This window comes from Gregarina niphandrodes, assembly GCF_000223845.1.
Source record: "Gregarina niphandrodes unplaced genomic scaffold scaffold00016, whole genome shotgun sequence".
Classification (NCBI taxonomy): Eukaryota; Apicomplexa; class Conoidasida; order Eugregarinorida; family Gregarinidae; genus Gregarina; species Gregarina niphandrodes.
Genome location: NW_011645785.1, coordinates 132,100 through 155,866, shown reverse-complemented (window position 1 = coordinate 155,866; position 23,767 = coordinate 132,100). Strand labels below are relative to the sequence as shown.

The window sequence follows — 23,767 nt, the reverse complement described above, 5'->3', positions numbered from 1 at the left end:
CCCCCCACCCCGCTCCTAATATACATCCTGGTTATCCCGCCGCGTGTTTCTCTTTGTATGCAAAAACATGTCTTTCGTAGCTGGGAGTGGTATTTTATGAGACGTCTGCTAAGACTGGACATAATATTAGGACGCTGTTCAATGAGATCGCCGTGGCCCTACCCGGGGTGGACACGGTAGCTTCTCATAACACCTCAGTCGACATCCAACTAAATGCGAACCCACTCGACGACGAAGACAAAAAAGGATTGTGCAGATGCTAGACTCCATTTTATTCGTTTGGCCCTAAATTGCCCATCCCTGATCCGCTGGACATGGTGCTCAGTTGGACCTCTGTGTTTGGGTGTGCCATCTCGATCATTTTGTTTTTTTCTTAGCGGTTCTTTTGATGCGTGTGTCATGTAAGACCGGTCTTTTTCTGGGGAAAGGACTCCTTCCTCTCTCTTCCGGTCTCTACAGTTAGCTGTAGTTAACTGTAGCGCAGTGGCAAAAGCGGGTTTGGGGAGCACATTTGCGGAACACATTGGGTGTGTACCGCAGAAGCTTGTTCATTCACTTCCGGCAGTGAACCAGCCAGCCGAGAACGAGATGTTTGTCCGCGTGATGGTCAGTCTGCGTGATGGTCAGTCTGCGTGATGGTCAGTTTGCGTGATGAAAGAGTTCTTTGGTGTGGGGAGGAGGGGATTAAAAATATGGGAGGACCGAGATGGCTGACTCACAGTCGTAGTTTGCGCCATCAGCCGGGTGCCCAAGTGGTCGCTACGGGCGACCCTCAGAACATATTGAGTGACGTGGTATTGCCGCACGCAGAGGAAGAGGAGGGCGTGGCAGCAGACGTGCAGTACGACGCAACCTTGACGCTTTTGGCGCCCCGGATCCCGAAAGAGTTAGAAGCGGCGGTAGATGGCGCCCTAGCGGCGAGCGGAAGTCCCCAGGAATACCTGGTTCAATTCAATAAGACGCGACTAAGATGCGGGGCTCTGGCCGACTACTATTCCCTATGGTGGGCACACAAGTGTTCGGTAAACTTTTGCTTCTGGAAGACCACGTCCCCCGGCTCTGTCCGGGATCATGCCAGAGACCATCTCCGGCACCACGTCCGGGATAATGCCCGCCGTGGATTGGCCGAAAGTTCCCCTGAAGGCTTTCTAGACGGCGGTGGTACCCCAAACGGTGGCCGTGAGGGCGGCCGTGAGGGTGGCCGTGAGGGCGGCCGTGAGGGCGGCCGTTGTTTCCCCGGGGATTACCATGATGATTTCCAACAGGAATTGTCTGATGAGGATCGCCTCGTAGTAGAAATCGAGACAGGGTCGTCTCCGGTTCGAGGCGTGACATTTAGCGAGGTGAAGTACGACCGGACTTTAGCGGCCGTGGTCCCTGAGTTACAGTTTTATTTGGATCGGTTGTATGAACTGGAGTTCACGGTGTTACGAGAGCTTATGACAAGTGACCCAATGTTCACCACAGAAGAAGCCAGTCGTCGGAGTGGACAGGCCGCCACGACGCCTGCCAAGGTGGTCGATGAGCGTCGACGGGATAGTCGTGCACCAGTGACCGAGTCGCGGGAAGAAGCAGAGACCGCGCCATTTCCCACACGACGGAAGAAGGGGGCACCACTGCGGGTGCTGTCACTTGAGCAGCTGCACAAACGGCCGCCAGTGGGTTACTCGCAGCGCAACCGGGTACTCGACCAGTCCGGGCCGGCCTGGACTAGTCCAGTCGACGGCACGCAGGACCGAATGGGTCAGGACCGAATGGGTCAGGACCGAATGGGTCACGACCGATTGGGTCACGACCGATTGGGGGGTCACGACCGAATGGGCCCGCTGCTGGGGCTCGATGAAGGCCATGTAACGGGAGGAGCGCCGGGGGCGACCTCGATGGGGGCGGCCCCGGGAGGACGATTGTCGGCGGAGGTCGTGTTCAAGTCTATGGTAGTATTGACGAGTTCGAGCATCCAACAGTACCTACTGGCGGGTACAGAACAGCGGGGCTTGTTGGCATACGCGCCGATCCCGGAGAGTCGTGTGTCGTTCGAAGGTGACCGCGTGACATGCATGTTCACGCATAGTTATAGCGAGCGTACGATACTGGGCGACTCGTCGGGGAATGTTTGGGAGTACGTACCCAACTTTGTCCGGGAGCTGTACGTGGGTCTTCAGGAGAGTGTCTTCACGACTTCGCCGTTGGAGCGACAAGGCACGCGCTTCAAGATCCCGTTTTGGGGCAGCAGCGGGTATCGGAATAACATAGTGGCACACGGTGTGTGTCGTAAACTGCTGAGCACGGCGCCGCTCTCTGCCAAGCTCGTCCTCGCCGCGGCGCCAGTGCCGGTGCAGATCGACGGCTCCGCTCACCGCGTCTATGTGCTCACCAGTGCGGGCTCCGTGTACGGTTTAAGCTTAAACCCGCCGGTGACGCAGCAAGTGACGGCGGAGATCTTTAAGCTTTGCGAACAGCCAACCATCGCGCACTCGGAACCGATGCTCACCTGGGAGGTGCTGGTTAAGGGTATCGAAGACTCTTTGGGCCGCTACAGCATTCAGAGGTATGGAACGGATAGCCGTTACGGGACGGATAGCCGTTACGGAACGGATAGCCGTTACGGAACGGATAGCCGTTACGGAACGGATGGCCGTTACGGAACGGATGGCCGTTACGGGAGCGAGAGTCGGACGGGGGTGGGCGTAGTCGACCGCCCGGTTGGTGAGCGGCCGTCGGTGCCGGCGGGCGTCGAAGGCTTCGTGCAGTCGCAGCCACCGGGAGGCGTGGCTTCGGTGGTCGCTTCGTTAAAGTCGCGATTAGTGCAGTCGGCTTCGTCGTTCAGCGTAAAGTTGAAACAGGAACTGAGTGTGGCGAGTCTGTCTACGAGCAGCGACGGTGTGGCGTGTCTCTTATTGACCGATGGCACGCGGGTAGAGTGTGCGCCCGCTCAGGCCGGTCGAAGTCTGCGTTGGAATGGGCGAACACACGAAGCCGGAAAGACGTTGCATGACGCACTACGCATGCGCGTGGATAACACCATCTGGGGTCTCGTACAACAACACAACGTCCCTGTCCAGGAGTGCCAGCCGCTCCTCGTCTCCCGCGTCATCTGGCCCCCGCCCAGCCTCCTTCGTTTCTCGCCTTTCCGAGAATCAGATGGCACCCGACCAACCGAGCCACTCTACATCCTGGGCCACCTGCCGGCGCGGGACGCTTGGCTCGTGTTCGTCAGCCGTGCCGGACGCGATACTGAACCGGACGGCGTGGATGGGAGTGTGGCGGCGGTACCGTCTCCCGAAGGTGAACCAGGTTTCCAGGACGCGGGAGTCAGTGGCGCTAGGACTGGTGCTAGAACAGACGGTAGCACTGGCGCTAGGACTGGCGCTGCAGTTGGAATTGGAGTCGTTGGAACAGGAACAGACGGGATAGGGACTCGAACCGCCGTCCAGGGGGTTGGAACAGGAGTCACAGGTGGTGCGTCGCGGACAGTAGGATACCTGGCGTTCGTATCGGGTACGCGTTGGCAGCGGTTGCGGGAGTCGACGGGGATTGCGTCTGGGATTGCGTCGGAAGCGATTCGGCGACACCGCGGACTAGTTTCTACAGGACGTGTACAAATGGTGTGGAGTCTCCGAAGGCGGTTGGAGTTGTCGGGTGTGAGTGCTGCGTTGCATAAGCGGAACGCATTGTTGGGTTGCGTTGCTTCCTTCGGGGAGAAGGGGTGTCCGGCGTTATCGTTGCTTTTGCCTCCAGTAAGCGTGTTGGCGCTGACACGTGAGGGGTTCCTGGGTTGTCGGAAAAATACACTGGCCGAAGATCTGGGCTCCCAGTTGCCGGCGCTTAAGAGTCTGACGGACGCTATCTTCAAGGACCTAACTTTCGCTGTACCCTTTGCTCCCCACGGATTGCAAGTCAATGACGCAGCCCAGTTAGTTGCTGCTCTCGAACGCGGCGCGACCACCGCCATGACCGGACTCCATGCCTGGGCGGAGCTCGCTTCGCTGCCTGCCAGTGTCGCCTGGCTGAGTTCTGGACTAGGTCGCAGTGTCAATTGTGCCGAGACGAGTTGGCTATTGGCAAACACACACCTAAAACACACTATCGACATGACCTGGCACTACCTAGCCCTCCACGGCCAGGGTGCTGGACAGGCTGGAGTCGGCCACGGGGCCCAGGAACCTGGCCGCAGCCCAGATGCTAATGGCCGCGAGTTACTGGACACGTGTTGTCGTTTATTATTTTCGCTCTCCACCCTCGCACGATTACGCGAAGGCGGCAGTGGCGACTCGGAAAGCTGCCAGGGACTTAAGCGATTGGTGCTGCAACTGCTGATCGACTTCAGTCGGCGACCACTGTTTCAAATGAGTGTGGGTACGGAGGTTGGAGTCTTAACGTTCGATCCGTTGGACTTGGCTCATAACCCCAGCTCCCCCGGTTCGAATCCCTTTGCCGGCGGTAGCGCCGCGGCAAACCATCAGAGCCGGAAGCGTATCCACCCTGACAACGAGCCCAAGGCCAATAATCGGGTCAGTCTAAAGTTGCGGTTATCGCGGGAAGACTTCCGCCAGGGCGTGGCGGCTTGTAGCGTGCTATGGAATGCGATTGGAACATACGAGGTCTTTCTGAAGAGCCAGGTCTCGTTGGATGTGCGGCATAAAACATTGGAAGACGCGCCACAGTTTGCGGAATTGAAAGAGTTCCTGGGTGTGGTCGAACAGCTCTGCGGCTTTTTCGAATTGCTTAGCGAGAGTCTGGATGACCTGAATTCAATGACAACGGGTCGATTGCCCTTTGGACCACGCGCTGATGGGCAGCATATAGGCGGCTTGCCAAATGTGCGGGTGGATATAATTGAGGCTTTAGCACAACAGAATTTCGGATCTATGTTAGCTAGCGTATTGTACGACGGAGAAAATAACGTGCTCGGGCAATGGTTCCAGGAAGGTAGTTTGAGCAAAATCCTGTCGCCCTCGAGCATGGCCCAAACCTGTCCGAAACTGTTCGAGCTTTCCAGTCTCAAATGGAGTGCAGCCATAGAACCATTACAATGTCTTGCAGATTGTATTGATTCCGCCCATGCGGAGCGGCGCAAATTACAGAGTCTCACAAACAGCTTCACGAGTCGCACTTTTGTCGCTCCCGATGGTGAAAGTCCTCTGCTAAGTCCCGGCCGAATGGCTGGTGCCAACACTGGGGATATCGGGACGTTTGAGTACTTGTACAGTGTGTGGGAGCGTGAATTAAATCCAGCGGATTTAAATGTGTGTCTTACCTTGCCCAAATTCATACGCGCGGATCTATTCTTTGATCTTGGGGCCGGTGATGATGACCCCGTGAGAAAGGAGGCTAGGACTCATGGTATCAATGCTTTGAACACGTGTGTGCAATTGAGTCGGGATCGGAGTGAGAATAAGAAGGATGAGATGTTGAAGGAATTGCTGAACATTCTATTCCGCATGCATTCCTTCGACTTCTTCCATTTGACGGTGGCGCTTTGGATAGATCTATGTCATCGCTACACACTCTGGCGATCGTCACATCCTCCTTCTTTGAGTGCGATGACTGTGGCTACCAGCGACCAGCTAAGTTCGGTCGAACTACCCGCCAAGGTCGCAGCGGCCGTGGGCGAATGTCTTGCGAGGTTACACACCATCGCTGTGCACACAGACAAGATGTTGGGTTGGGATCTGCTCACTGCACTAGTGAATCAACTCGCGTGTGCTGCTATCCCGACGCGATTGGATGCGGCTTCGACGCTGGACTCGTTCACGGCGGGGTTACATTCATACGCTGCACCAATCGCACATAGTGTGTTCGAGTGGGTCGTAAATCACACACACGATAGCGAACTTATGGAAGTGTGTCTACGCTCGCCATACATCGACTCATGGCTGGCACGACGACATGGCGGCGGCGCCGCTGGCAGTACCATCTGCGAACTCTACATCTCTCAACGCAACTACTCTCAAGCACTCGCCCAACTCGTCACTGGTCTCGAATCGCAGCCTGCGTGGCTCGAGCTCCCACTGCTCCCTAACGTGCTGCTCAAAAAAGCCCTATTGCCCGGCCCCCGGATTCGAGCCACCGAAGGCGAAACCAATACTACCGGACTCGGCGCAGTCGCTAAGTCCCTCGGCGCTTCGCTCTTCGGTGGCAGCCGAACTGCGAGCGGTGGTGGTGGTAACCAATCCGGGGGTCACCAATCCGGGGGTCACCAATCCGGGGGTCGCCAGTCAGAGAGTCACGCGAGTGGATCGGCAGGCAGCACACGACCCGGCACATCGGACACGAGCGAGTGGCTGACGCTGGAGCCGTTGTCGAGTTCGCTGAGTTGCAGTCGTCGACTTGTGAATCCATGTCTAGCGAGTGAGATGCGGCGAGCGTTCCGGGAGAAATTTACCAGTGTGGACCCCGAGTCATGGGCGTTGACGGTGGAGTTATTGAACCGTGTTCGAGACCTAGGTGACTACCCATTGGACGCACGACTGGCAACTGTATATAAGTGCGTCCTACTTGATGAAATGAACCGAAGCCAGGAAGGCAAGAAAATGGCTGAGCTTAGTACACACTCAGGCACCCTTCGGCCACCCGTTAGTAATTCCATGATCAGTCAGGAAGTCTCAGGTGGCATGCTTAGCAACGCCCTCCTCACTGCCGCTTCACAACCTGCTGTGCTACGAGCAGCCCGACTTCAGGCCGGTACCGGCGGCCTCGATCGACGCTACTTGGATGATGCCCCCGGTCGAGTGATCGAATCCAACGGCCGAACGACCGAACCCGGCCGTCTAGCCTCCTCCCAGCCACCCCCCGGCCTCTCGCAGCCAGCCTTCCCCGGCAGCCAGACCCTGGCGCCGGCGCGCCTGCGCTCGACCCAAACCAGCTCCCTGCTTGACCCGACCCGGAGCCGTCTTGACAACGGCCGTCGGCTGCTGATGTGGAACGACCGACGTCGGAGCTCACTCAGCCCGCGACATTTACCGAACAGTCCTACACGACTCCACGGCGGGAACCTCGGCCCCTCCGGGAACCTTGGCCCCTCCGGGAACCTCGGCCCCTCCGGGAACCTTGGCCCCTCCGGGAACCTCGGCCCCTCCGGGAACCTCGGCCCCTCCGGGAACCTCGGGCCGAGTGGACCGTTGGGATTCGGAGACTTGCTGAGTGCGAGCCGAACGCAGCAAGGTGCGTCCCGGGCGGAAGTGGGTTTGAGTGGCGGTGCGGGCGCCAGTCTGGGGGTGTCTTCGGGGAGTCGGCGAGGGCTCGAACCGGGGTCCTTCGGGTTAGAACAGGGTCCGTTGGAATCGGCTCCAGCGCCACAGCCAGGCGCGTTGAGGAACATATTACTGTTGGAGTCGGAAGAGGCGGAGCGACTGCGAGAGGAGGGCTTGCGGCAAGGGTTCCGATTGGAGCGGATGGCAGAATCATTAAAATTGCCAACATATTTGACGAAAGAGGTCGGGGGCGCAAGGCACGGCGATGCAAATAAGGATCGATTCCGAGCCATGGAGGTGCGTTTATTGTTACAGGGGCAATTGTTGATGGACGTGGCAGAATATTTATGTTACTTAATGATAGACGGCGAGACTCGAAGGCGTGTGCGAACCGTGCTCGAATGCATGGCGGGTACGCGACCGGCTGAACAACTTCTCGCTATCGGCGACGCGCGTGACGAATTGCTCCGAAATACTCTTGGCCTTGCGGCGGTCTGTTGGCATCGCTACTTCCCTACCGCGTTCGGACTGGCGGAACATGTCCTCAAGTTCGCCGTGGCGAATTTGAGAGTCGCGCCCCTTCCCACGGCCACCTTGTTGCATTGTTGGACCCAGTTGGAGGAGACTCGCCAACGAGTCCGATTGCCTCTCAAGCTGGTACCTGATACGCTGGGTGATGTGTCCTCCGACCTCGCCATGGTGCTCGCCGCCGTCAACCTTACTCTGGCCGAACGACTCGTGCTTGCTAAACGACAACGTAACTGTCTCCTGCTGGCCGACATGGCGCTCCGCTTCTGGAACACGTTCGCTGCGCTCGCCACCACTTCCGAAGAGACGCTCATGGCCGCCCTGCCCGCCACGCTCTGGCAACTGATGACCAGCCGCCTCACCGAAGATCTCGACGCTGCCCAACAACAGGCATTACCACCCGGATCAGGGACAGGATTCGAACCACGTGGTTCCGGATTCGGAGCAGGAACAGAGTACGATTCTGGACCCGTCGCGACCTCGACCCCGCTGGCTGCGTTGGAGGTGAAGTCGGGTATGTTGCAGGAGCGAAAGGCGCGGCTGAACCGGTTCGGTGACTATTGGGAAGAGCACTACGAGTTGGCACGACCGGTGGACGTGTTTGTGTACGAGAGTTGCGTTCGCGTGTTTGTTTGGGACATGGTTGGATTGACGCGGGATGCGTCTTCGGCGGAGTCATTTGACCCTGATTCGCCGGCCGTACAGAGTGACCCTACGCGGGCGTTGAATGTGGTAACGCCAGCGAGCGTGTGGCTATATAACTTAGGTCTGGTGTTGGTTGCGGAATTGGGTCATCGCAAGGGACTGGGATTGCGAGACCAGCCGCAGGCGGCTGAGGCGGCACGAGCATTGTCTGTAGGGTTCGGTGCTAGCGAACTGAGCACTGACTTACTTGAAGTCGTGGTCAGCAGCGCCGTCAAAGATTTGCTGAGTCTCGGCCTCTGGACCGCGGAAGCTGCTCTCCCCGGTTTGACTGAACTTTCCCCCGCACTCACAACTGGAGCAGGGGGAGGTGTGACGGCCCGCGGAGGCGGTCTTGGAACTGGAGTCGGAATTGGAGCCAGTACGGCCCGGACGGCGCGCTCGGCCGCGGGAGCGGCGCCGTCGCGGATGGGTACCGTCTTGACGGCGTCCGAGGCACGGTATCTGTCGCCGATTGTGCGGAAGGCCGTCACGGTCGCTCAGCAATTTTCGACGCCGGCGGCCGTGCGTCCCGACGTCTGGACGCATGTGCTGGGTCGTGAAAGCTGTGACCTCGGGTTCGAATCGAACCGACGCCCCGATGAAGCACTACAGGCCCTACCCTGGGCCCTAGACGCAGAAGAGGCCCTCACACGTCTCGCCGCCACTGCACCCGCACCCGCCACTGCCTCACTTGAAAAATACAAACGACTTGCCGAAGCTATCGACCGCACACTCTCACTCTGCGTGGCACTCGGAAAAAGCGCTATCTTCCTCGGCGCCGACCCCGCTACTGTCAAAGCCACCGTCGCCTCCGCCGATGTTCTCCGCGATATCATACACAACTACCTCGTCTGCCTCAATCCCCTCATTGCACGGTAACCAATCCGCATACCCCACCCGCCTAACGTGACCGAGACCCTACTCATTGGCAAGACCTTGTGGGTTAACAAGTTGCTTTTCTTTCAATGACTCTCCATAAACAACTCTTCGCCGTCACGGGCGGAGTAGCATTCAATTCCGTTCAACTTATGTGACTGGCGTATTGTGACTGGCACTATTGGTTGTCTTGAGGGCTGGCGAAGAAAAAGGGGCGGGTAGGTGCTGTATAGAGTCGTCCCAAAAGGGGTCGACCCCTGTGAGGTTGACTCCGTGGATCTAGTCGATAGGACTATGTTCGAACTCTTCCAGCTCCCTCAAGTGTATGTAGAGTTGCGTTAGATACTCGCCCAGCGCTCGGAGCACGTCGAGCTGTTCCGAAGTAGGGCCGTCGCTTGCGTCGTCAGCTGAGAGTGCGACCAGCGCGAAGAAAAGGTACTAAAAACGGGAGTGTCGCCGTTAGTTGACTGAGTTAGCCGGATCTGTCCAGCAGCGTACCTTGTACCAGAGCATGTTGTGCTTGGTTTTGCAAGAAGCACACGCGTGTGGACAAGCACACGCGTGTGCTGTAAAAGATAAATATTGCACTAAGAATTTTTACATGAGTGAACCAGCAGATTTCTACGCCCGTTTGGGGGTTAGTAAGGATGCTCCCGCTGATGAGATCAGGAAGGCGTACAGGAAGCTTGCTCTGAAGTGGCACCCGGATAAGAACCCGAACAACCGAGAAGAGGCGGAAACGAAATTCAAAGAGCTTGCAGAAGCTTACGACTGTCTATCAGACCCAGACAAGCGTCGTCGATACGACTTGTACGGTCCAGAAGGCGGTGCCCGCACGACATCATCTAACAATGGAGGGCGTCATGGCTCCGGTGGATTTGGAGGATTTGGAGGATTTGGAGGCCCTCACTCGCAACGAGTGTTCTTTACCGACCCGTTCGCAGGCGACGAGGCCTTCGGCAACGACATGCGCTTTACCTTTGACCATGCCCGACGCATTTTCGAAAACGTCTTTGGAACTTCGGACCCATTTAGAGTCTTTGAGGAGGATCCTTTCTTTAACGGCGCCGCAAGCTCCGGCTTCGGCGGCAACTCCGGCTTCGGCAACTCAGGCTTCGGCGGATTCGGAGGCCTCGGTCTACTACGCACAGGTACGAGATTCAACAACAGAAGAGGGTGGTTTGGTGACCCCTTTGGTGATCCGTTTGGCAGTCCGTTCGGTAGTCCGTTTAGTGGCTTGCGCTCAGCTCTGGACCACCTTTCAGGCTTTCAGGCAAGAGCTTTCGACAACGCGGACGATGACGTGTTCCGATCTTTCGAACGCTGCTTCAGTGCCGGTACGCAGGACACACGCCCGGGCACTGCACTTACAGGGCACTGAACTTGTGGTCACACAGCTACTACACCTTTACGGGCAAACCACCACGAATATCGCCGCCACCTTCATGGGGTCAATCGCCGCCACCTTCATGGGGTCGTTACCTCCAATATTGCCGTTTTTGTAGGTCCTGCTTTCGGCGGAGGTTTCTCCATGGCCAGTAGTTCGTCGAGTACGATGCAGCGCGGTCCGAACGGCGAGAGCGTGACGGTGACGACGAGGACGACAAAAGACCATACCGGACAGACACGCACTGAAACAGAGCGAGTGGTCCAACACCCCGACGGCCGCGTAGAGCGCACTCTATCCTCGGGTGGTTCGCCGGCTTCTCGCCGTCTGAACGACGCCAGCCCGCCGGCTAAGGGCCAGGTAACTCGCGGCCAGGTATCTCACAGCCAGGTAGCTCGCGGCAATCCCGCGATTAGCAACCTGGCCTACCAGAATAACACAGCGTCTGACAGGTACCGAAGCAGCGGCTCTGCCGGTAGCGACAGGTACCAGACTAACGACCGATACAGGAGCCGTGGGACTGACGGTCATGGGACTGACAGTCATGTGGCTAACAGTCGTGGGACTGAAAGATACCAAAGCCGTGGCTCTGCAGGTCCGGGGTTTGAGGGGTACGCAAACGGTCATCAAAGTGGCAGCGACGAACGCGGCAGTGCGCAGTCATGGCTGCACAGGGCCCAGTCGGACAAGTCGCCCGGAGTGGCCCGTAGCAGACCAGCACGTAAGGGGTTCTAATATTTTTTCGATCCGCCTTGTAGTGACTGCTCTAGGAGAGCCTAAGTTGCTCAGCAAACTTCTCCATCGAAGCCACGTACGGGAGACCCCGCGTGACTACGACCATGACTCACTGTAAGTGTCCGTGTGTGTGTGGCTAGTGTGTGTGTCTATGGCCGGCTAGCAGGGTTTGAGAAACGAGAAATGATTGCAGCCATGTATCGCCCCGACGGTTGGGAACTGAGGCGGAGGAGCCGAGTTACGAGGACGAGAGGTCACGGGCGTTAGAACACGTGCAGGCGGCGAAGCAAAAGCAGCGTTTCATCGAGTTGGCATCGCTGTTGGGTTCGAGCGACGAGTCGTTTGACGGGAGTGCGAAGGAACCGGATTTGCGCAGTGCGAAGGAACGCGGCGAGACGGGCGACCGGAAGACAGCACGGTCACAAACAATGGGACATCTGGCGGGACGCCGGGTGGCACTGGACTTCCGGGAAGAGTCTCCGCCCGAACGCGAGAAAGACCCGCAGGACCACGACCACGAGCGTGGTCGGGACCCGCAAGGACGCCGACGCCACCAGACTTGGGCAGCAAGCAAAAGTCCGAACATGCTCAGCTCTGAGTCTAGCGAGGCGGACGCGAAACCGAGAGTCAAGACGGCCGCAGCACGCACCGACCACCGTCGTCAGACGGTCGTGCGCCGCTCGAGTCAACGCCAACAGACGCTGGCGAGACATTCGACCCGTGCCTCTGATTCGCTTGACAAGGCCACACTCGATAAGGTGGGCAGCGAGTCGGCAGAAGCGGCCAGACGACGTTCAGCCGCCGCTGCCTCTCGGCCCGGCGAACGCAGAAAGACGCGCGGACTCACCACGATGGTGCCGCGCGCGATCTTGAAAGGGCTGGTTGGAGAGCACACACGTGGTGAGCACACACATGGGGACCACTCCCATGGAGACCACCCACACGAAGACCAGCACCACCACGCAGGTGCTAGCCCCGAAGAGAGACGCCCAGACATCGGCAGACGCTCCACCAGCTCAGAGGCCGGCCGCGAGGAACGACTAAGTCAGCACGGAAGACCGAGCGAAGATAGCACCCGGAAGGAACACAGACGCCGCTCAGGCGGCATCGAGGGTTTACGAGATGCCCGATAGAAAAAACGATACTAAGATGACGTCACGCGCTCTGCTTCAGGCGCACACACACGTGTGCAGCCACTGTTTAAACACACATGTTCGGACACAGAGAGATCGGTGCATGCGTGTGTTGTGTGGGGTGTGTGAGTATGACTGGAGTTCTGCGTGTTCTGACGGCGTTGGTGGCAGTGGCTGCGGGAGCTAGTTCGAATCCGAATTGGCCGTGTACGGGGGTAGTGCCACGTGGGAAGTATACGCAGGCGGCGTGCGAGGCTGAGTGTCAGACGATGTTGAGTGCTTGTAAGCGTGAACAGTTGGCTGACAACAACGCGGTGTTTGCGTGCGTGATTGAGAAGGTGGACATGACCAAGTGTGAGTTCCACACCACCTCCAGCGCGGGCGATGCGCCGAAGACCTCTTGGTACAAGAAGGGTGGCGTGGTCGCCGGCGCTTCCGCCGGACTCGCTGCACTTGTCGGCCTCGGCGGCTACGGACTCTATCGCCGCAGAAACAACCGCGCGGAAGTCCAAGAAGCGGAGAACGGACTCACGGATGGGGCCTACTACAACAAGGAAGGCGTACTCGTCGACCAGAATGGCAATCCCGTAGACACTGAATTTTAAGCGAACTAACTGACCTAATTTTCACACCCAGTTCAGGTAGAGGATGCTTGACTAAGGCAGGGCACTTGACTAAGGCAGGGCACTTGACTAAGGCAGGGCACTTGACTAAGGCAGGGTAGGTACTTGATCAATAAGCGTAATGAGCACAACACAATTTATGTCATCTTTTCGGTTAAGACAGGCATGCAGGTGCACGGTCTTGAATGCAGGCAGGGGAGGAATATTTTCCTTCGCAGTATGTGACGAACAAGCCCAGTTTGGAGGATGCCCTGCGGGGGGATGGGGAGGTGGCTATTGAGATGAATTTGGAGGTATCGGTGGTGTACTTTTCGATTGTGACGTTGTTGTCTCTATTGTGGAGTGTGTCGACTCTAGTGACGTTGTTGCAGCCCTTAATCAGTCTGGAATGCCGGGCGTTCTGGCAGTTTGTGCTGAGCAGTTTGACGTTGATGGTTGCGGTCTTGGGACTCGTGTTGACGTACAATGGCAATGGCTACACGCGGGATGTGTTTTATGACGCGCGTTCGGGTCAGTCGTTCTCCGTGACGGCCGTTTCCCCCGGGCCGTTCGGACTGAGAGACTCAATTGACATCAGCGTTAAAGATTCGAGCGGACAGCCGATGCTGCGTCCCGGCGAACTTGATAGCAGACACATTTCGCGCGCTGAGGTGCAGGTCCTGTACGCGCTTTTCGGCCAGCAAACCACCATCTGTCTGGTTCTCTTCGGTCTCACTTCCGTCGCCTGGTGGGACACCGCACGCTGGCTGCCCTGGAACAGAACAGGCTACCAGCTCAGCTCTGACCCATTCCCCGGCAATCTCACGGCGCTCGGGATCGCGGCAGTCAACCTACTCGGCTTCGTCTTCTTCAACCAGAAGCTGCCCCCCAATCGGCGCTACCAATGCATCCTGAAACGCAGCCTCAGCTCCATCACACCGCTACTCTTCGACCACGACACCGACCAAGATGAAGTGCCTCCGAGACAATCCTCTTCCCCGGGACGCATATCCTCCCCAGGACGTGTCCCCGTACCAACACTCCCTGAACACACACCCCCAGAACACATCCCCGGACAGACATCCCCACAGAGGTCCGACAGCTGGAGCCCCGCCCAAATCGCTCATCCCGGACATAGACCACCACCACCAACCGGCGCCACCGAACTCTCACACAGCACTACTCCTCCCAGTGCTCTCGAAATGGTCGGCCTCGTTCGTAATGAAACCCGCAATAACGACGTAGTCCGGACTTCTGGTCGTGAATCGCCGGTCGGTCGCACTTCTGGTCGTGAATCGCCGGTCGGTCGCGCTCCTTCGCGGCAGTCCCTATCACGACAGTCCCTACCACGGCAGTCCGGTTCGGATACCGGCCGGTCGCCGCGAGTGACACACTTGACGACCAGTCGCACGAGCTTTGGCAGCATAGAAGATTCGCACGCCGTGGACCCTCACACCGTGCTCTACGGCGAACCGCCGCCTTACGCGAGACCCGAGGATCTCACCGCCGAACACCTCACCGCCGAACACCTCAGCGACCCGCCCACCGGCCACATCCTATACGAAGCTACTAGCAGCGGCGAAGACAGCGGTTCCCGCTTCCGCTCGGGCGAAGGCCCCGATGATCTGCAGCCCACCTTCATCACGCGGTCGCTCGGCATCAACGACTACACACCTCTTCGGGGGTAGTACAGGCAACTGTGAACCAAAAGTGTGCGCCGAGAAACACGCACGTGTGCGCCGAGAAACACGCGCCTGTGTCAAGCAGCTGCGCACGACCAACAGCCACCAACGGCCTGGCAGCGCGCCCCGGCCATGCAGCGTGTCCCGGTCATGCAGCGTGTCCCGATGAAACAGGCGTCAAAAATGAAAAATCCGGAAGCGCGATTCGAACCGCAAGCTTGATAAATTTAGTAGAAGTTGAGGCAACTGGAGCCTCTAGTTTGTTCCTTCCTCCGTTTGTGGAGGTAGATATCAATGAATTGTTTGCTGGCCAGTTCGGCGCTGCAGACACTGACTCCGCCACTGCTTTCGAGTTGGTCGACGCGTGCCTTCTCGGCTTTATTCATTTGCGGGATTTTTGATTCCAGGTGACGTGCGACGGGTGAGGCTTGTCCTCGAGCGCGGAGACTAAGACCGTAGAAGGCGTCCACAGCGCAGAGTGGCTGCAATTGTTGTCTCGAACAGTCGTTCACGGGGGTAGGTAAATTCGCCAAATAAATGTCGTCAAGGGCACCGTCATGTGCGCCGTAGTAGTCATATTGCTCGCCAGACTGCGTTCCATATCCAGCGCCACTGTGCTGGACACACCGCGGATGTACCTGAGCCGTCCCGGAGGCTCTTTGACCCGCGTGCCCGAAAACTGCCTGCTCATTTCCATCATCACTCACACTGTCCAAATTGGACATCTTGTTCCCCGTCCCCAAATTGGCGCAACGGTTTCTCAAAGTCGTCCACACATCAGCCATGCAGTCCACAAGACGTACCGGGGATGACGAACGACCGCAAAGGAACCCTTCGCCCTCCGCTTTTTCTTTACTCGCTCTCCGCTTCACTTTCTTCCCGCGGTGCTCGCACGAACGCTGTGTCCGGTATGCCTCGGGTACCAGATGCTCTTGACCCTGGGGCTCATTTACTTCGTATACTTGCTGCACGGACTGCTGCATGGACTGCTGCATGGACTGCTGCATGGACTGCTGCATGGACTGCCTTGATTGCTTCTGTATAGAGTATCCTTGCGAAGGCTGTCCTTGCGGGTGCTCCTCAGGCATCTCATGCCCCTGTGTCAGCGGCGGCTGCATATGTAGTGGCTGCATCGAGAGCCCCCGGCTAGGCTGACTGGGCTGAGCCGTGTTTGATGTTTGCTCTGAGTGACTCACACTTCGATGGGTCGTACCCCGAAATGGCGAAACGGGAACGGCTAGTTGCGGCAGGCTAGACTGCGTCTCGGTGGGATTGGACGGGGAGGGATGCGAGACCGGAAAGGCGGGGGCTTGTATATAGACATCCGAACGGCGGGCAGAAGCTCCAATGACCGGCACGACGGAGGTCCGCGCTGTCAAGGGATAGCTCGGAGTCGCGGCATTCCTACGCACTACGGGAACGCCACAATTACTGCACTTAAGAGTCGGGGTGTTATTTGAGTGAGTGAGGGCTAAGGGCACGTTAAGTGAGTCGGTCAGGGTAAGTTAAGTGAGTCGGTGTCGGGTACTATGACTGGCAAGTTGTTGATCAGTTGGTCTTTGACCGAATGAAAAAGGCATTGGGCCATTCGAGTTGTCGGGTAAGGGGTGCGTGACTGCAGTAGTCATGATCGTTTTTCACAAAAGGCCACCGAGAGCGCCACCTCCTCCCCCCATGGCACCCGAAAGCAAGTTCCCTCCTCCTCCTCCTCCTCCTCCTCCGCCGCCGAACATATCTAGGAGGCCTCCTCCGCCGCCTCCGCCTCCGAGGAAACCGCCCCCCCCTCCTCCTCCACCGAACATGTCCAAGACGCTGCCTCCTGCGCCGCCTCCCGCGGGACCATTGCCGTCGTCAAAGGCGTTCATCGGGTCGGAGACCTCGGGCATGTCCACGTCGGGCCAGGGCCCGGCGGCGCCACCATCGGCCGGACCACCGCCAGGGCCGAGATGGGGCATGTGCATGCCGCCGTGAGAACCCATCACGTTGCCAAGCAGCGTGCCGCCGGCCAGGCCGGCTAGGAACTTGCCAACCCCGCCGCCACCACCGCCGCCGCCGTAGCCACCGCCGTAGCCCATCATCCCGCCGCCCATCATGCCGGGGCCGCCCATCATGCCGGGGCCCGTCATCATGCCCCCACCCAGTGCCGGACGCGCAAACGCTCCGTAGCGCGGCCGCCCGTCTGGGCCTATGTACATTTGTGCTGGGCGCCGGTTCGGAGGCAAGCTAAAGCAGCAACCCATTTGGCCGAAAAAAAGGTGTCAACCAGTTTTTACATGTCCCCGCAAAAGAAGAAAGCCGCAACCCAGAACAGCAGCCCGCCATCCGAGGACCAAAGCCTCGATGTGACCCTCAACATCCCTGTGGTCAAATCGGCGGATGATTATAAGGATTTCGTCATCGTAAAATACCCATGAAACCCATGAAACTACCCATGAAACTACCCTTTGGCCCAAAACCAAAGACTTGTCACTTGTCATCACTAAGTCGGTCCAAAACCAAGCCCAAGTTGGAACCGTCAAAATCGAACACGCACACACTCCAAAATACCGTAAGTCCAGGCAGGATTAAATCCAGGAGAACAAGCGCAATCCCTGGAATGGCTCAACTCCTTCGCCAATGACCATCGACAGAAGGTGAAGAAAATTCTGAGACAACCAAAATCAAGAACGGCTAAGAAAACTATTGTGACTCCAGGCTGCAGCTTGAACCCGGATTACAGACCATTAAAGCCATTTAAGATACCTGATTATTACATAAAGACTGGCATTTATAGAGATTAGTAAGGTGGAGATTAGGTTATGGGAGGGTTGTGGTACAAGGTGTGGGATTGTCGGGACAAGGTGTTGTACATCGGGACGAGAAACTTTCACCACAATGTTGTAGTATAAGTCCCGTAGTTCTGTCGAATGGTGAGAAGGTGGAATATGACATAACTAAGGAGGATTTGGAATTCTTGGAATCGGAGATGAGCGCTGGGAAGCTGGGTATGACTCCGATTGAGTTGGAGGAGTTGTTCATTCGTGCTATATATCGATGGGAGTGTTCAACTGGGTATGGACCGATTATTAGTGGAGAGCAGGCGTTGGATATTGTTTCGGTCATGGTGTGTGATCCATTGAGTTCTACTGACTTTTCTTCATCTATGAGTGGATTGTTAGTAGGCCGATTGATGGCAGATTTCCGGCTTATATATGACTACTGGGTGAGTCGAAGGAAGATACTGGGTCGCGCTTTCTGCAGACGGTATTGGGGGGTGATAGCTAACCGACCGCAAGCTTATTGTGTGTTCCAGGTTGGTGGTAACCTTCAAGGTGGTCGAACCCGACTTAGCGTGCGGAATAGGCCGAAGAAGAACGAGCAGAAATTGGTACAGTTGAAGGAGGACTTAGTTAAAGTTGAGAGTCTATTGGAGAAGGTCATTTGTCGAGACAAGCTGAAAATCACTATAGGGGAGCTAAATGCTTGTATTTTCGATCAGATGAATAAGGAACTTATCGATCCCACTTACGTCTCACCTTACTGGACTTATCTCAAGAAAACGATCGGGAAAAATGACTCAGATAATCCGAGCCCATACATTCATCCTAAAAACTTTTGCATTGTTGCTTCCTCTCAACAACCACTAGAAGACAACGAAGCAAACCCCGACAACGAAGCAAACCCCGACAACGAAGCAAACCCCGGCACAACACTGACTGGTGCTGCTGGTGCTGCAGCACTGACCGGTGGCTGTGTTACGACGACCCTAGGAGTGGCGCTAGGGGTTGGCGAGCTGACCAGTGCAGCAGACTTAGGGACTCGAGGCACTCCTCAAAACAAAACACCTGTCCGTGTACAACCACCTCTCCGTGTACAACCGCCGCTATCCTCTACTCTATCACCCGCCTTCATCGTCGGTGGCAAGGGAATGGGAGTACCCCTCGTACCCATCCCGCACCCTTCATTCAGCAAAAGGGTTCGCCTAACCACGGACGGCTTCACTACGGCAATTATCCACCAAAGCGCGGACGGAGCACCCGAGGTCGGTATGCACCTCTACAACAGCAGTCATGACGTCTGTGCCACCGAGGCACTCGCCAGAACGGAAACTGCCCGCCTCTTTGACATACTCGAAGCCGCCACGGAACTCGGACTCAGGCTCAAAGGAGGCGGAACGACCGCCACTCAGAATAATTTTGGTACGAGCAATGGAAGCAAACTCAGCAACCGGAGGATGCTAGACACGTAGCCACCTTCCGGCTACGTAGTTTGGCTAGACCGGTCCCGCCTTAGCCACGACGAAGTCTAGCCCTGGAAGAGCTGTCCTCTACCAGTCAGTAACGGCGACGTCGTGCGAGAAGACGGCGACCGGATCCTGCCTAGTCCCGGGCATGCCCACGTCGGGACCGTGCCCATCGGGACTGTGGGAATGTGCGTAGCGCCTTAGACGGTTCGGCGTTGCTGACTTTTCCGTCGTGTGATTTTGCGACCTTCTTTGAGCTTCCGCTTGTTCTGTTTAATGGCCTTCCGTTTCTCCGCAACCTTCGCGCGCTTCTGCGCTGCCAGTTCGCGTTGCTTCCTTCGCTTGGGTGACATTTGCTTCAGATCTATCTTCGGCTTGGCGCCGATGTCTAGCTTCCCCGCTGACACAGTCGACACCTTTATACTACAGGCAGGACTCATGGAGTGCGTGTGATGGACTTATTGCCATAGTGTGGCCACCATCGAGTGGCGATGGACCCAGTGCACCTGACTGCTGCAAAGCCGCTGCCCACCTGCTTTCTCTACCACCCACTCGCCGCGACTATTTGTGCCCGCGCGTCCGTTTCCGCGCGCGTCCGTTTGGACCGTACCTTTCAAGCATTTTCTTCTTCGCCTCCTCCCCGAGTTTCGATATCTCCAAGGGGCCGCCGTCGATACACTGTCGTCCGACGCCGAGCTTGATCCCATTGTACGCCGTGAAGCTGGAAGGGTCGGCCTTCTTGACTTTCATTTTAAATTCCGCAGCGGACTTTTCTGTCTACTCAACAACAAACTTTTCTGTCTACTCAACAAACCCACTCCCGCCCCCGTGCTGGCCACACCACAAGGGACAAACAAAGAACAGCTATTGCTGGCAGTGTGGGGAGATTCGTTTAAAGGCGTTGACTAAGGGAGAGATGCAGTGAAGGGAGTAAAGTTGGGTTGGCTTCGGTCCTTGTGGTTGACGGAACGGCCCAAGAGGGACACGGTAAAACTGGGGCCACGCAGGACTTTGGTGGTGGTCGCTGACGTTGGGTCTTGATGGTGGTTGTCGCTTATCGGCTCGCTACAGACCCCCGTCCGACACGACAGAACTGGTCGTGGTGTAGTCTGGCAAGATTGTCAGGCGGAATGGTCAGGCGGGATGCAGAATGACCGACGTCGGGCCATTTTCGAACGGGTGCATGAAAAAGCGTAGTTGTGTGCTTCCAAGACCGGGTGGTTCGTAAAGTTGGTCTCCTCCGCGTGCCGGTAAATAATTTGCCGCATTAATTGTTACATCGGCTGACAGGCCCACATGGCGGAGGAAAAGGTAAGGACACAAGATTTGCTTCATTGTGGCGAGGACGCGATTGGAGCACACAGCAACAAGCTGCAGCACACGGCGGTGTGTCACTCAGTATCATCATTTTACGCCCGGATGTCGGCTCGAGCTCACGGGCGTCCGGTTGACGGGAATAAGCGTGTGCACACGCGTGTGCACACGCGTGTGGCGGGACTATGTGCCAAGACTGCGTGCGTGGATGTGGACAGGGTTGGGCGGTGGGTGGACGGACAGTGGGTGTGAGGGGCACTAACAACGGGTGCGTCCGTAGGTGATAAGTGCAACGGAGAATATGTTGAGCCCAGCGCTAAGTCCGGCGGGCGGAGTGCGAAAGCGTACGAGGATAGCGGAGATGCTGGAGAGCAGCCGGAAGAAACGGCAGGTGTTGAGAGAGGACTTGGAGAAAGACCGGCACCGGGACTTGCGGCGTGTCGGGGTGGAGGTCGGTTCGAAGGTTTATGTGCGGTATGAATATGACGACCTGTTGGAGGAGGAGAATACGGAAGAGCCTATAGTGCTGGAGAGCAAGGTGGTATGGTGGCCGGCGAAAGTGTGCCTGTACCGCGGTCCGGGCTCTTATGCTCCGGGTGGTACGGAAGACGGCATCCTGCGGCCGGTGCGAAAAGACGGGGCCTCTTCGCGGAAAGAAGTTTCTGCACAGGAGGAAGACAGCGGGCGAAAAGCGGAGGACGAGGCGGGTGAAGAAGAACAAGATGTTAAGGACGGGCCGGAGGCGGGGCAAGAGGTGAAGGAGGGGCCGGAGGCGGGGCAAGAGGTGGAGGGAGAGCAAGAGGGCGGTAGCACTGTCTCCGAGGTAGCTGCCGGTGTGGATGGGTCCCGGGAACCGGCGGTCTTACGAATACACGCGGAGGAGGAGAGCTCCAGTGTTTGCACACGTGTGTGCTCAGACACAAGTGTGTGCACAGAGACCGTAGTGCGCACAATGTGTTCGGAAGAGGGTGCGGAAGGAGAGGAGCGATTGTACAAGGCGGCTGAGGTCTTTGAGTCGATGAGGGCGAGTTTCTCGCGAGGGGCGTACGTCGATCGGATGGCGGAGTTGGTTCGTCAGAATGAGGATAAGGTGGTGTATTTACTAAATTATGAGGGTCGCGATGAGTTCCCGCCTGAGTCGGTACCCTGTTTCTTTTTGGACAAGGAGAATCTTGTGCACCTACATCAAGCATGGGGTTTTGCGGCCTATCGTACGGACCTGGTTCCCAGTGACGAAGAGGAAGAAGGTTTGTTCTTGGACGACCTTGACTCTGGCTCTATTGTCGGTCAAATTGCCGACAAAGTGATTACCGTCATTAGTCGTTTCTATAAACATGCCGAAACCCTTAATACGAAGTCCATTTCTGCCGATGATGTCTGGGCCTATTTTGACCAAATACCAGAGGTCACCCTTATCCTATCCAAGAGACCAAACCAAACCGGACCAGTGGAAGACCACTCCATCGTACATGTAACTTCCAACTTCACCCCAACAGACTTCCCCGAACCAGCTGGCGACACTTCACCACTCGAAGCCAGCTCCGCCCAACTTACGGACGGCGAAAACGTCCGGATCAACGACCAACTAGAGACCACTCCCTCCCTCCAGGACGCTCCTTTCCCCAGACGACCCGACCCCTAACCATCATACCTCCGCTTGACTGAAATGACCAACCACCCGCACCCTGTGGTTGATCAACCACCCGCACCCTGTGGTTTACCGGAGTGACCAACCAACCAGCCCCCGACACCCTTGGCGTAAAAATATTGCTGGGCCTCCCTGGCGCTTTCTGGTGTGCGACTGTCGTTTTATTGACAGTGCAGATATATGCCTTTTTGATGGTCAACGATTTTTCCTCCCTTGACAAGATATGCGGTCGGCAGCTGGCTGCTCGACCTTCTAAACCTGAATTCACGTTGCTCTGTCTCCACTGCGCTGGCTGCGATAACACGATGTATACTTCTCGGCTTCTGGACCATCGAAACGTCGGCAATGCGCTAGTCGACTTTTGCCAACAGAAGAATGTTAACCTGATTTGTCCCAACTTGAAAGGGAGAGGCCATCGTCGAAATGAACCTCTCCTGAGCCTTCACGACGAGGCGGAAGAGATATTCCAGGCATTGGTGCTCGCTGGAGTCTTTCCCGATAAAGTCTTCTCCAGACAAAGAAGCCACCATGCGGAGATTGACCAGGCGACTGAGGACGGGGAGGATTCTCAATACAAGGTGCGAGATGAACCAAGAAGGGACGAGGCAAGCAGCTTGGAAACCGTTTCCGAGACGATTGACGCCGGGTTGGGGCGGCGCATACGCGCAGCACACACGTGTGCGACGGAAATCGTACCGGTCGGAATCGTGTGTCATAGCATGGGAGGTTCTTTGGCTTTCGAATTGCTGCGCTTGTTGTCTCAGCGCGCGGCTTGTAGACCAGCTTTTGTAATCGTCTCGGCTTCAGGAGATCCCGTAGACAAACGCAACCGTCCGTGGCGTAATGTGTCAGAGCTCTCCGACGAAGAGATGCGAACCGACCTCGTGCAGCGTTGGGGCATGCGATCGGAGGCTGCCAGACCCGAGGTTTGGAGAATGATCAAGGGCATGTGTCGAACCGACTTGGTGGTTCTGGAAAAATTTCCGGAGGCCTATGACATTCTCACGCGCCCGAGACTCAGTGCGGAACTGCAGGTGCACGGTTTCGTTGGGGAACAAGACAAAAATATGGACGTCGCCTACATGCAGTCCATAGATGCCTGGAACTCATGTGAATATTCTTGCCAGATGGTGCCTGGGGCGAACCACGCACTATATCACAATCTGGATTCGAGAAACTTTATGTTTGCGAAAATCATTGACATATCGACCAAATATCTGGCCGAGCACGCGCAACAGAAGAGGCACCAGACAATCCAATCGCAAGCCCAGTCAGGACATGCGGTAGATCTGCAACAATCAGGGTACTTAGGGCGACCTAAGTACTTAGGGCGACCTAAAGAAATGCACCCCGACCAGACGCCCTGGATCCGTGATTATGCAGTTGCTGATTCCGAGGGGGAAGAAGAAGCGTATCTAAACTGCTTTTGACTTAAAGCAGAACGTCAAAGGAGCTATATACCGAAGGGATTGTGTTGATACCGAAGGGATTGTGTTGATACCGAAGGGATTGTGTTGATACCGAAGGGATTGTGTCGAGGTGTAATCCCTTCATGGCGGGCATTTTTCTAATTGGTATATCTTCAGGATCATGCTGACGCGATTTCCGAAGGTTATTGTCTTCGATCTGGACTCCACTATGTAAGCTTTTGTAGTTTCCTCCACCTTAGGGGTCCATACTTGTCCGCTCCTTTTTCTCCCAGTGTCCGCTCCTTTTTCCCTTGGGGTTGTTTGTTACTCGAAGATTGTTAACCCCCCCCCCCC

At 56.8% G+C, this 23,767-nt stretch overlaps 10 protein-coding genes across 10 annotated transcripts; 7 read left to right on the top strand and 3 right to left on the bottom strand.

Annotated features, from left to right (window-relative positions):
* Positions 1 to 692: 692 nt before the first annotated feature.
* On the top strand, positions 693 to 9,284 carry GNI_087060 (hypothetical protein; the record flags this gene model as incomplete). Its single annotated transcript, XM_011132391.1, has 1 exon — positions 693 to 9,284. One exon carries the CDS (start codon positions 693 to 695, stop codon positions 9,282 to 9,284), a length of 8,592 nt encoding a protein of 2,863 aa, XP_011130693.1.
* A 598-nt stretch (positions 9,285 to 9,882) lies between these two features.
* GNI_087050 (DnaJ domain protein) lies at positions 9,883 to 11,403 on the top strand (the record flags this gene model as incomplete). The annotated part of the gene is made up of 2 exons (XM_011132390.1): positions 9,883 to 10,618; positions 10,787 to 11,403. 2 exons carry the CDS (start codon positions 9,883 to 9,885, stop codon positions 11,401 to 11,403), a joined length of 1,353 nt encoding a protein of 450 aa, XP_011130692.1.
* Positions 11,404 to 12,667: 1,264 nt separating this feature from the next.
* On the top strand, positions 12,668 to 13,141 carry GNI_087040 (putative transmembrane protein; the record flags this gene model as incomplete). The annotated part of the gene is made up of 1 exon (XM_011132389.1): positions 12,668 to 13,141. The coding sequence occupies one exon, from the start codon at positions 12,668 to 12,670 to the stop codon at positions 13,139 to 13,141; it is 474 nt and encodes a 157-aa protein (XP_011130691.1).
* Positions 13,142 to 13,344: 203 nt separating this feature from the next.
* GNI_087030 (putative transmembrane protein) lies at positions 13,345 to 14,826 on the top strand (the record flags this gene model as incomplete). Its single annotated transcript, XM_011132388.1, has 1 exon — positions 13,345 to 14,826. The coding sequence occupies one exon, from the start codon at positions 13,345 to 13,347 to the stop codon at positions 14,824 to 14,826; it is 1,482 nt and encodes a 493-aa protein (XP_011130690.1).
* A 221-nt stretch (positions 14,827 to 15,047) lies between these two features.
* On the bottom strand, positions 15,048 to 15,908 carry GNI_087020 (hypothetical protein; the record flags this gene model as incomplete). Its single annotated transcript, XM_011132387.1, has 1 exon — positions 15,048 to 15,908. One exon carries the CDS (start codon positions 15,906 to 15,908, stop codon positions 15,048 to 15,050), a length of 861 nt encoding a protein of 286 aa, XP_011130689.1.
* Positions 15,909 to 16,457: 549 nt separating this feature from the next.
* On the bottom strand, positions 16,458 to 16,946 carry GNI_087010 (hypothetical protein; the record flags this gene model as incomplete). The annotated part of the gene is made up of 1 exon (XM_011132386.1): positions 16,458 to 16,946. One exon carries the CDS (start codon positions 16,944 to 16,946, stop codon positions 16,458 to 16,460), a length of 489 nt encoding a protein of 162 aa, XP_011130688.1.
* A 147-nt stretch (positions 16,947 to 17,093) lies between these two features.
* On the top strand, positions 17,094 to 19,048 carry GNI_087000 (enhancer of polycomb-like protein; the record flags this gene model as incomplete). The annotated part of the gene is made up of 3 exons (XM_011132385.1): positions 17,094 to 17,219; positions 17,379 to 17,599; positions 17,704 to 19,048. The coding sequence occupies 3 exons, from the start codon at positions 17,094 to 17,096 to the stop codon at positions 19,046 to 19,048; spliced, it is 1,692 nt and encodes a 563-aa protein (XP_011130687.1).
* Positions 19,049 to 19,242: 194 nt separating this feature from the next.
* GNI_086990 (hypothetical protein) lies at positions 19,243 to 19,792 on the bottom strand (the record flags this gene model as incomplete). The annotated part of the gene is made up of 2 exons (XM_011132384.1): positions 19,243 to 19,465; positions 19,653 to 19,792. 2 exons carry the CDS (start codon positions 19,790 to 19,792, stop codon positions 19,243 to 19,245), a joined length of 363 nt encoding a protein of 120 aa, XP_011130686.1.
* An 865-nt stretch (positions 19,793 to 20,657) lies between these two features.
* Positions 20,658 to 21,998, top strand: GNI_086980 (hypothetical protein; the record flags this gene model as incomplete). Its single annotated transcript, XM_011132383.1, has 1 exon — positions 20,658 to 21,998. One exon carries the CDS (start codon positions 20,658 to 20,660, stop codon positions 21,996 to 21,998), a length of 1,341 nt encoding a protein of 446 aa, XP_011130685.1.
* Positions 21,999 to 22,309: 311 nt separating this feature from the next.
* On the top strand, positions 22,310 to 23,434 carry GNI_086970 (thioesterase domain protein; the record flags this gene model as incomplete). The annotated part of the gene is made up of 1 exon (XM_011132382.1): positions 22,310 to 23,434. One exon carries the CDS (start codon positions 22,310 to 22,312, stop codon positions 23,432 to 23,434), a length of 1,125 nt encoding a protein of 374 aa, XP_011130684.1.
* Between the last annotated feature and the right edge of the window lie 333 nt (positions 23,435 to 23,767).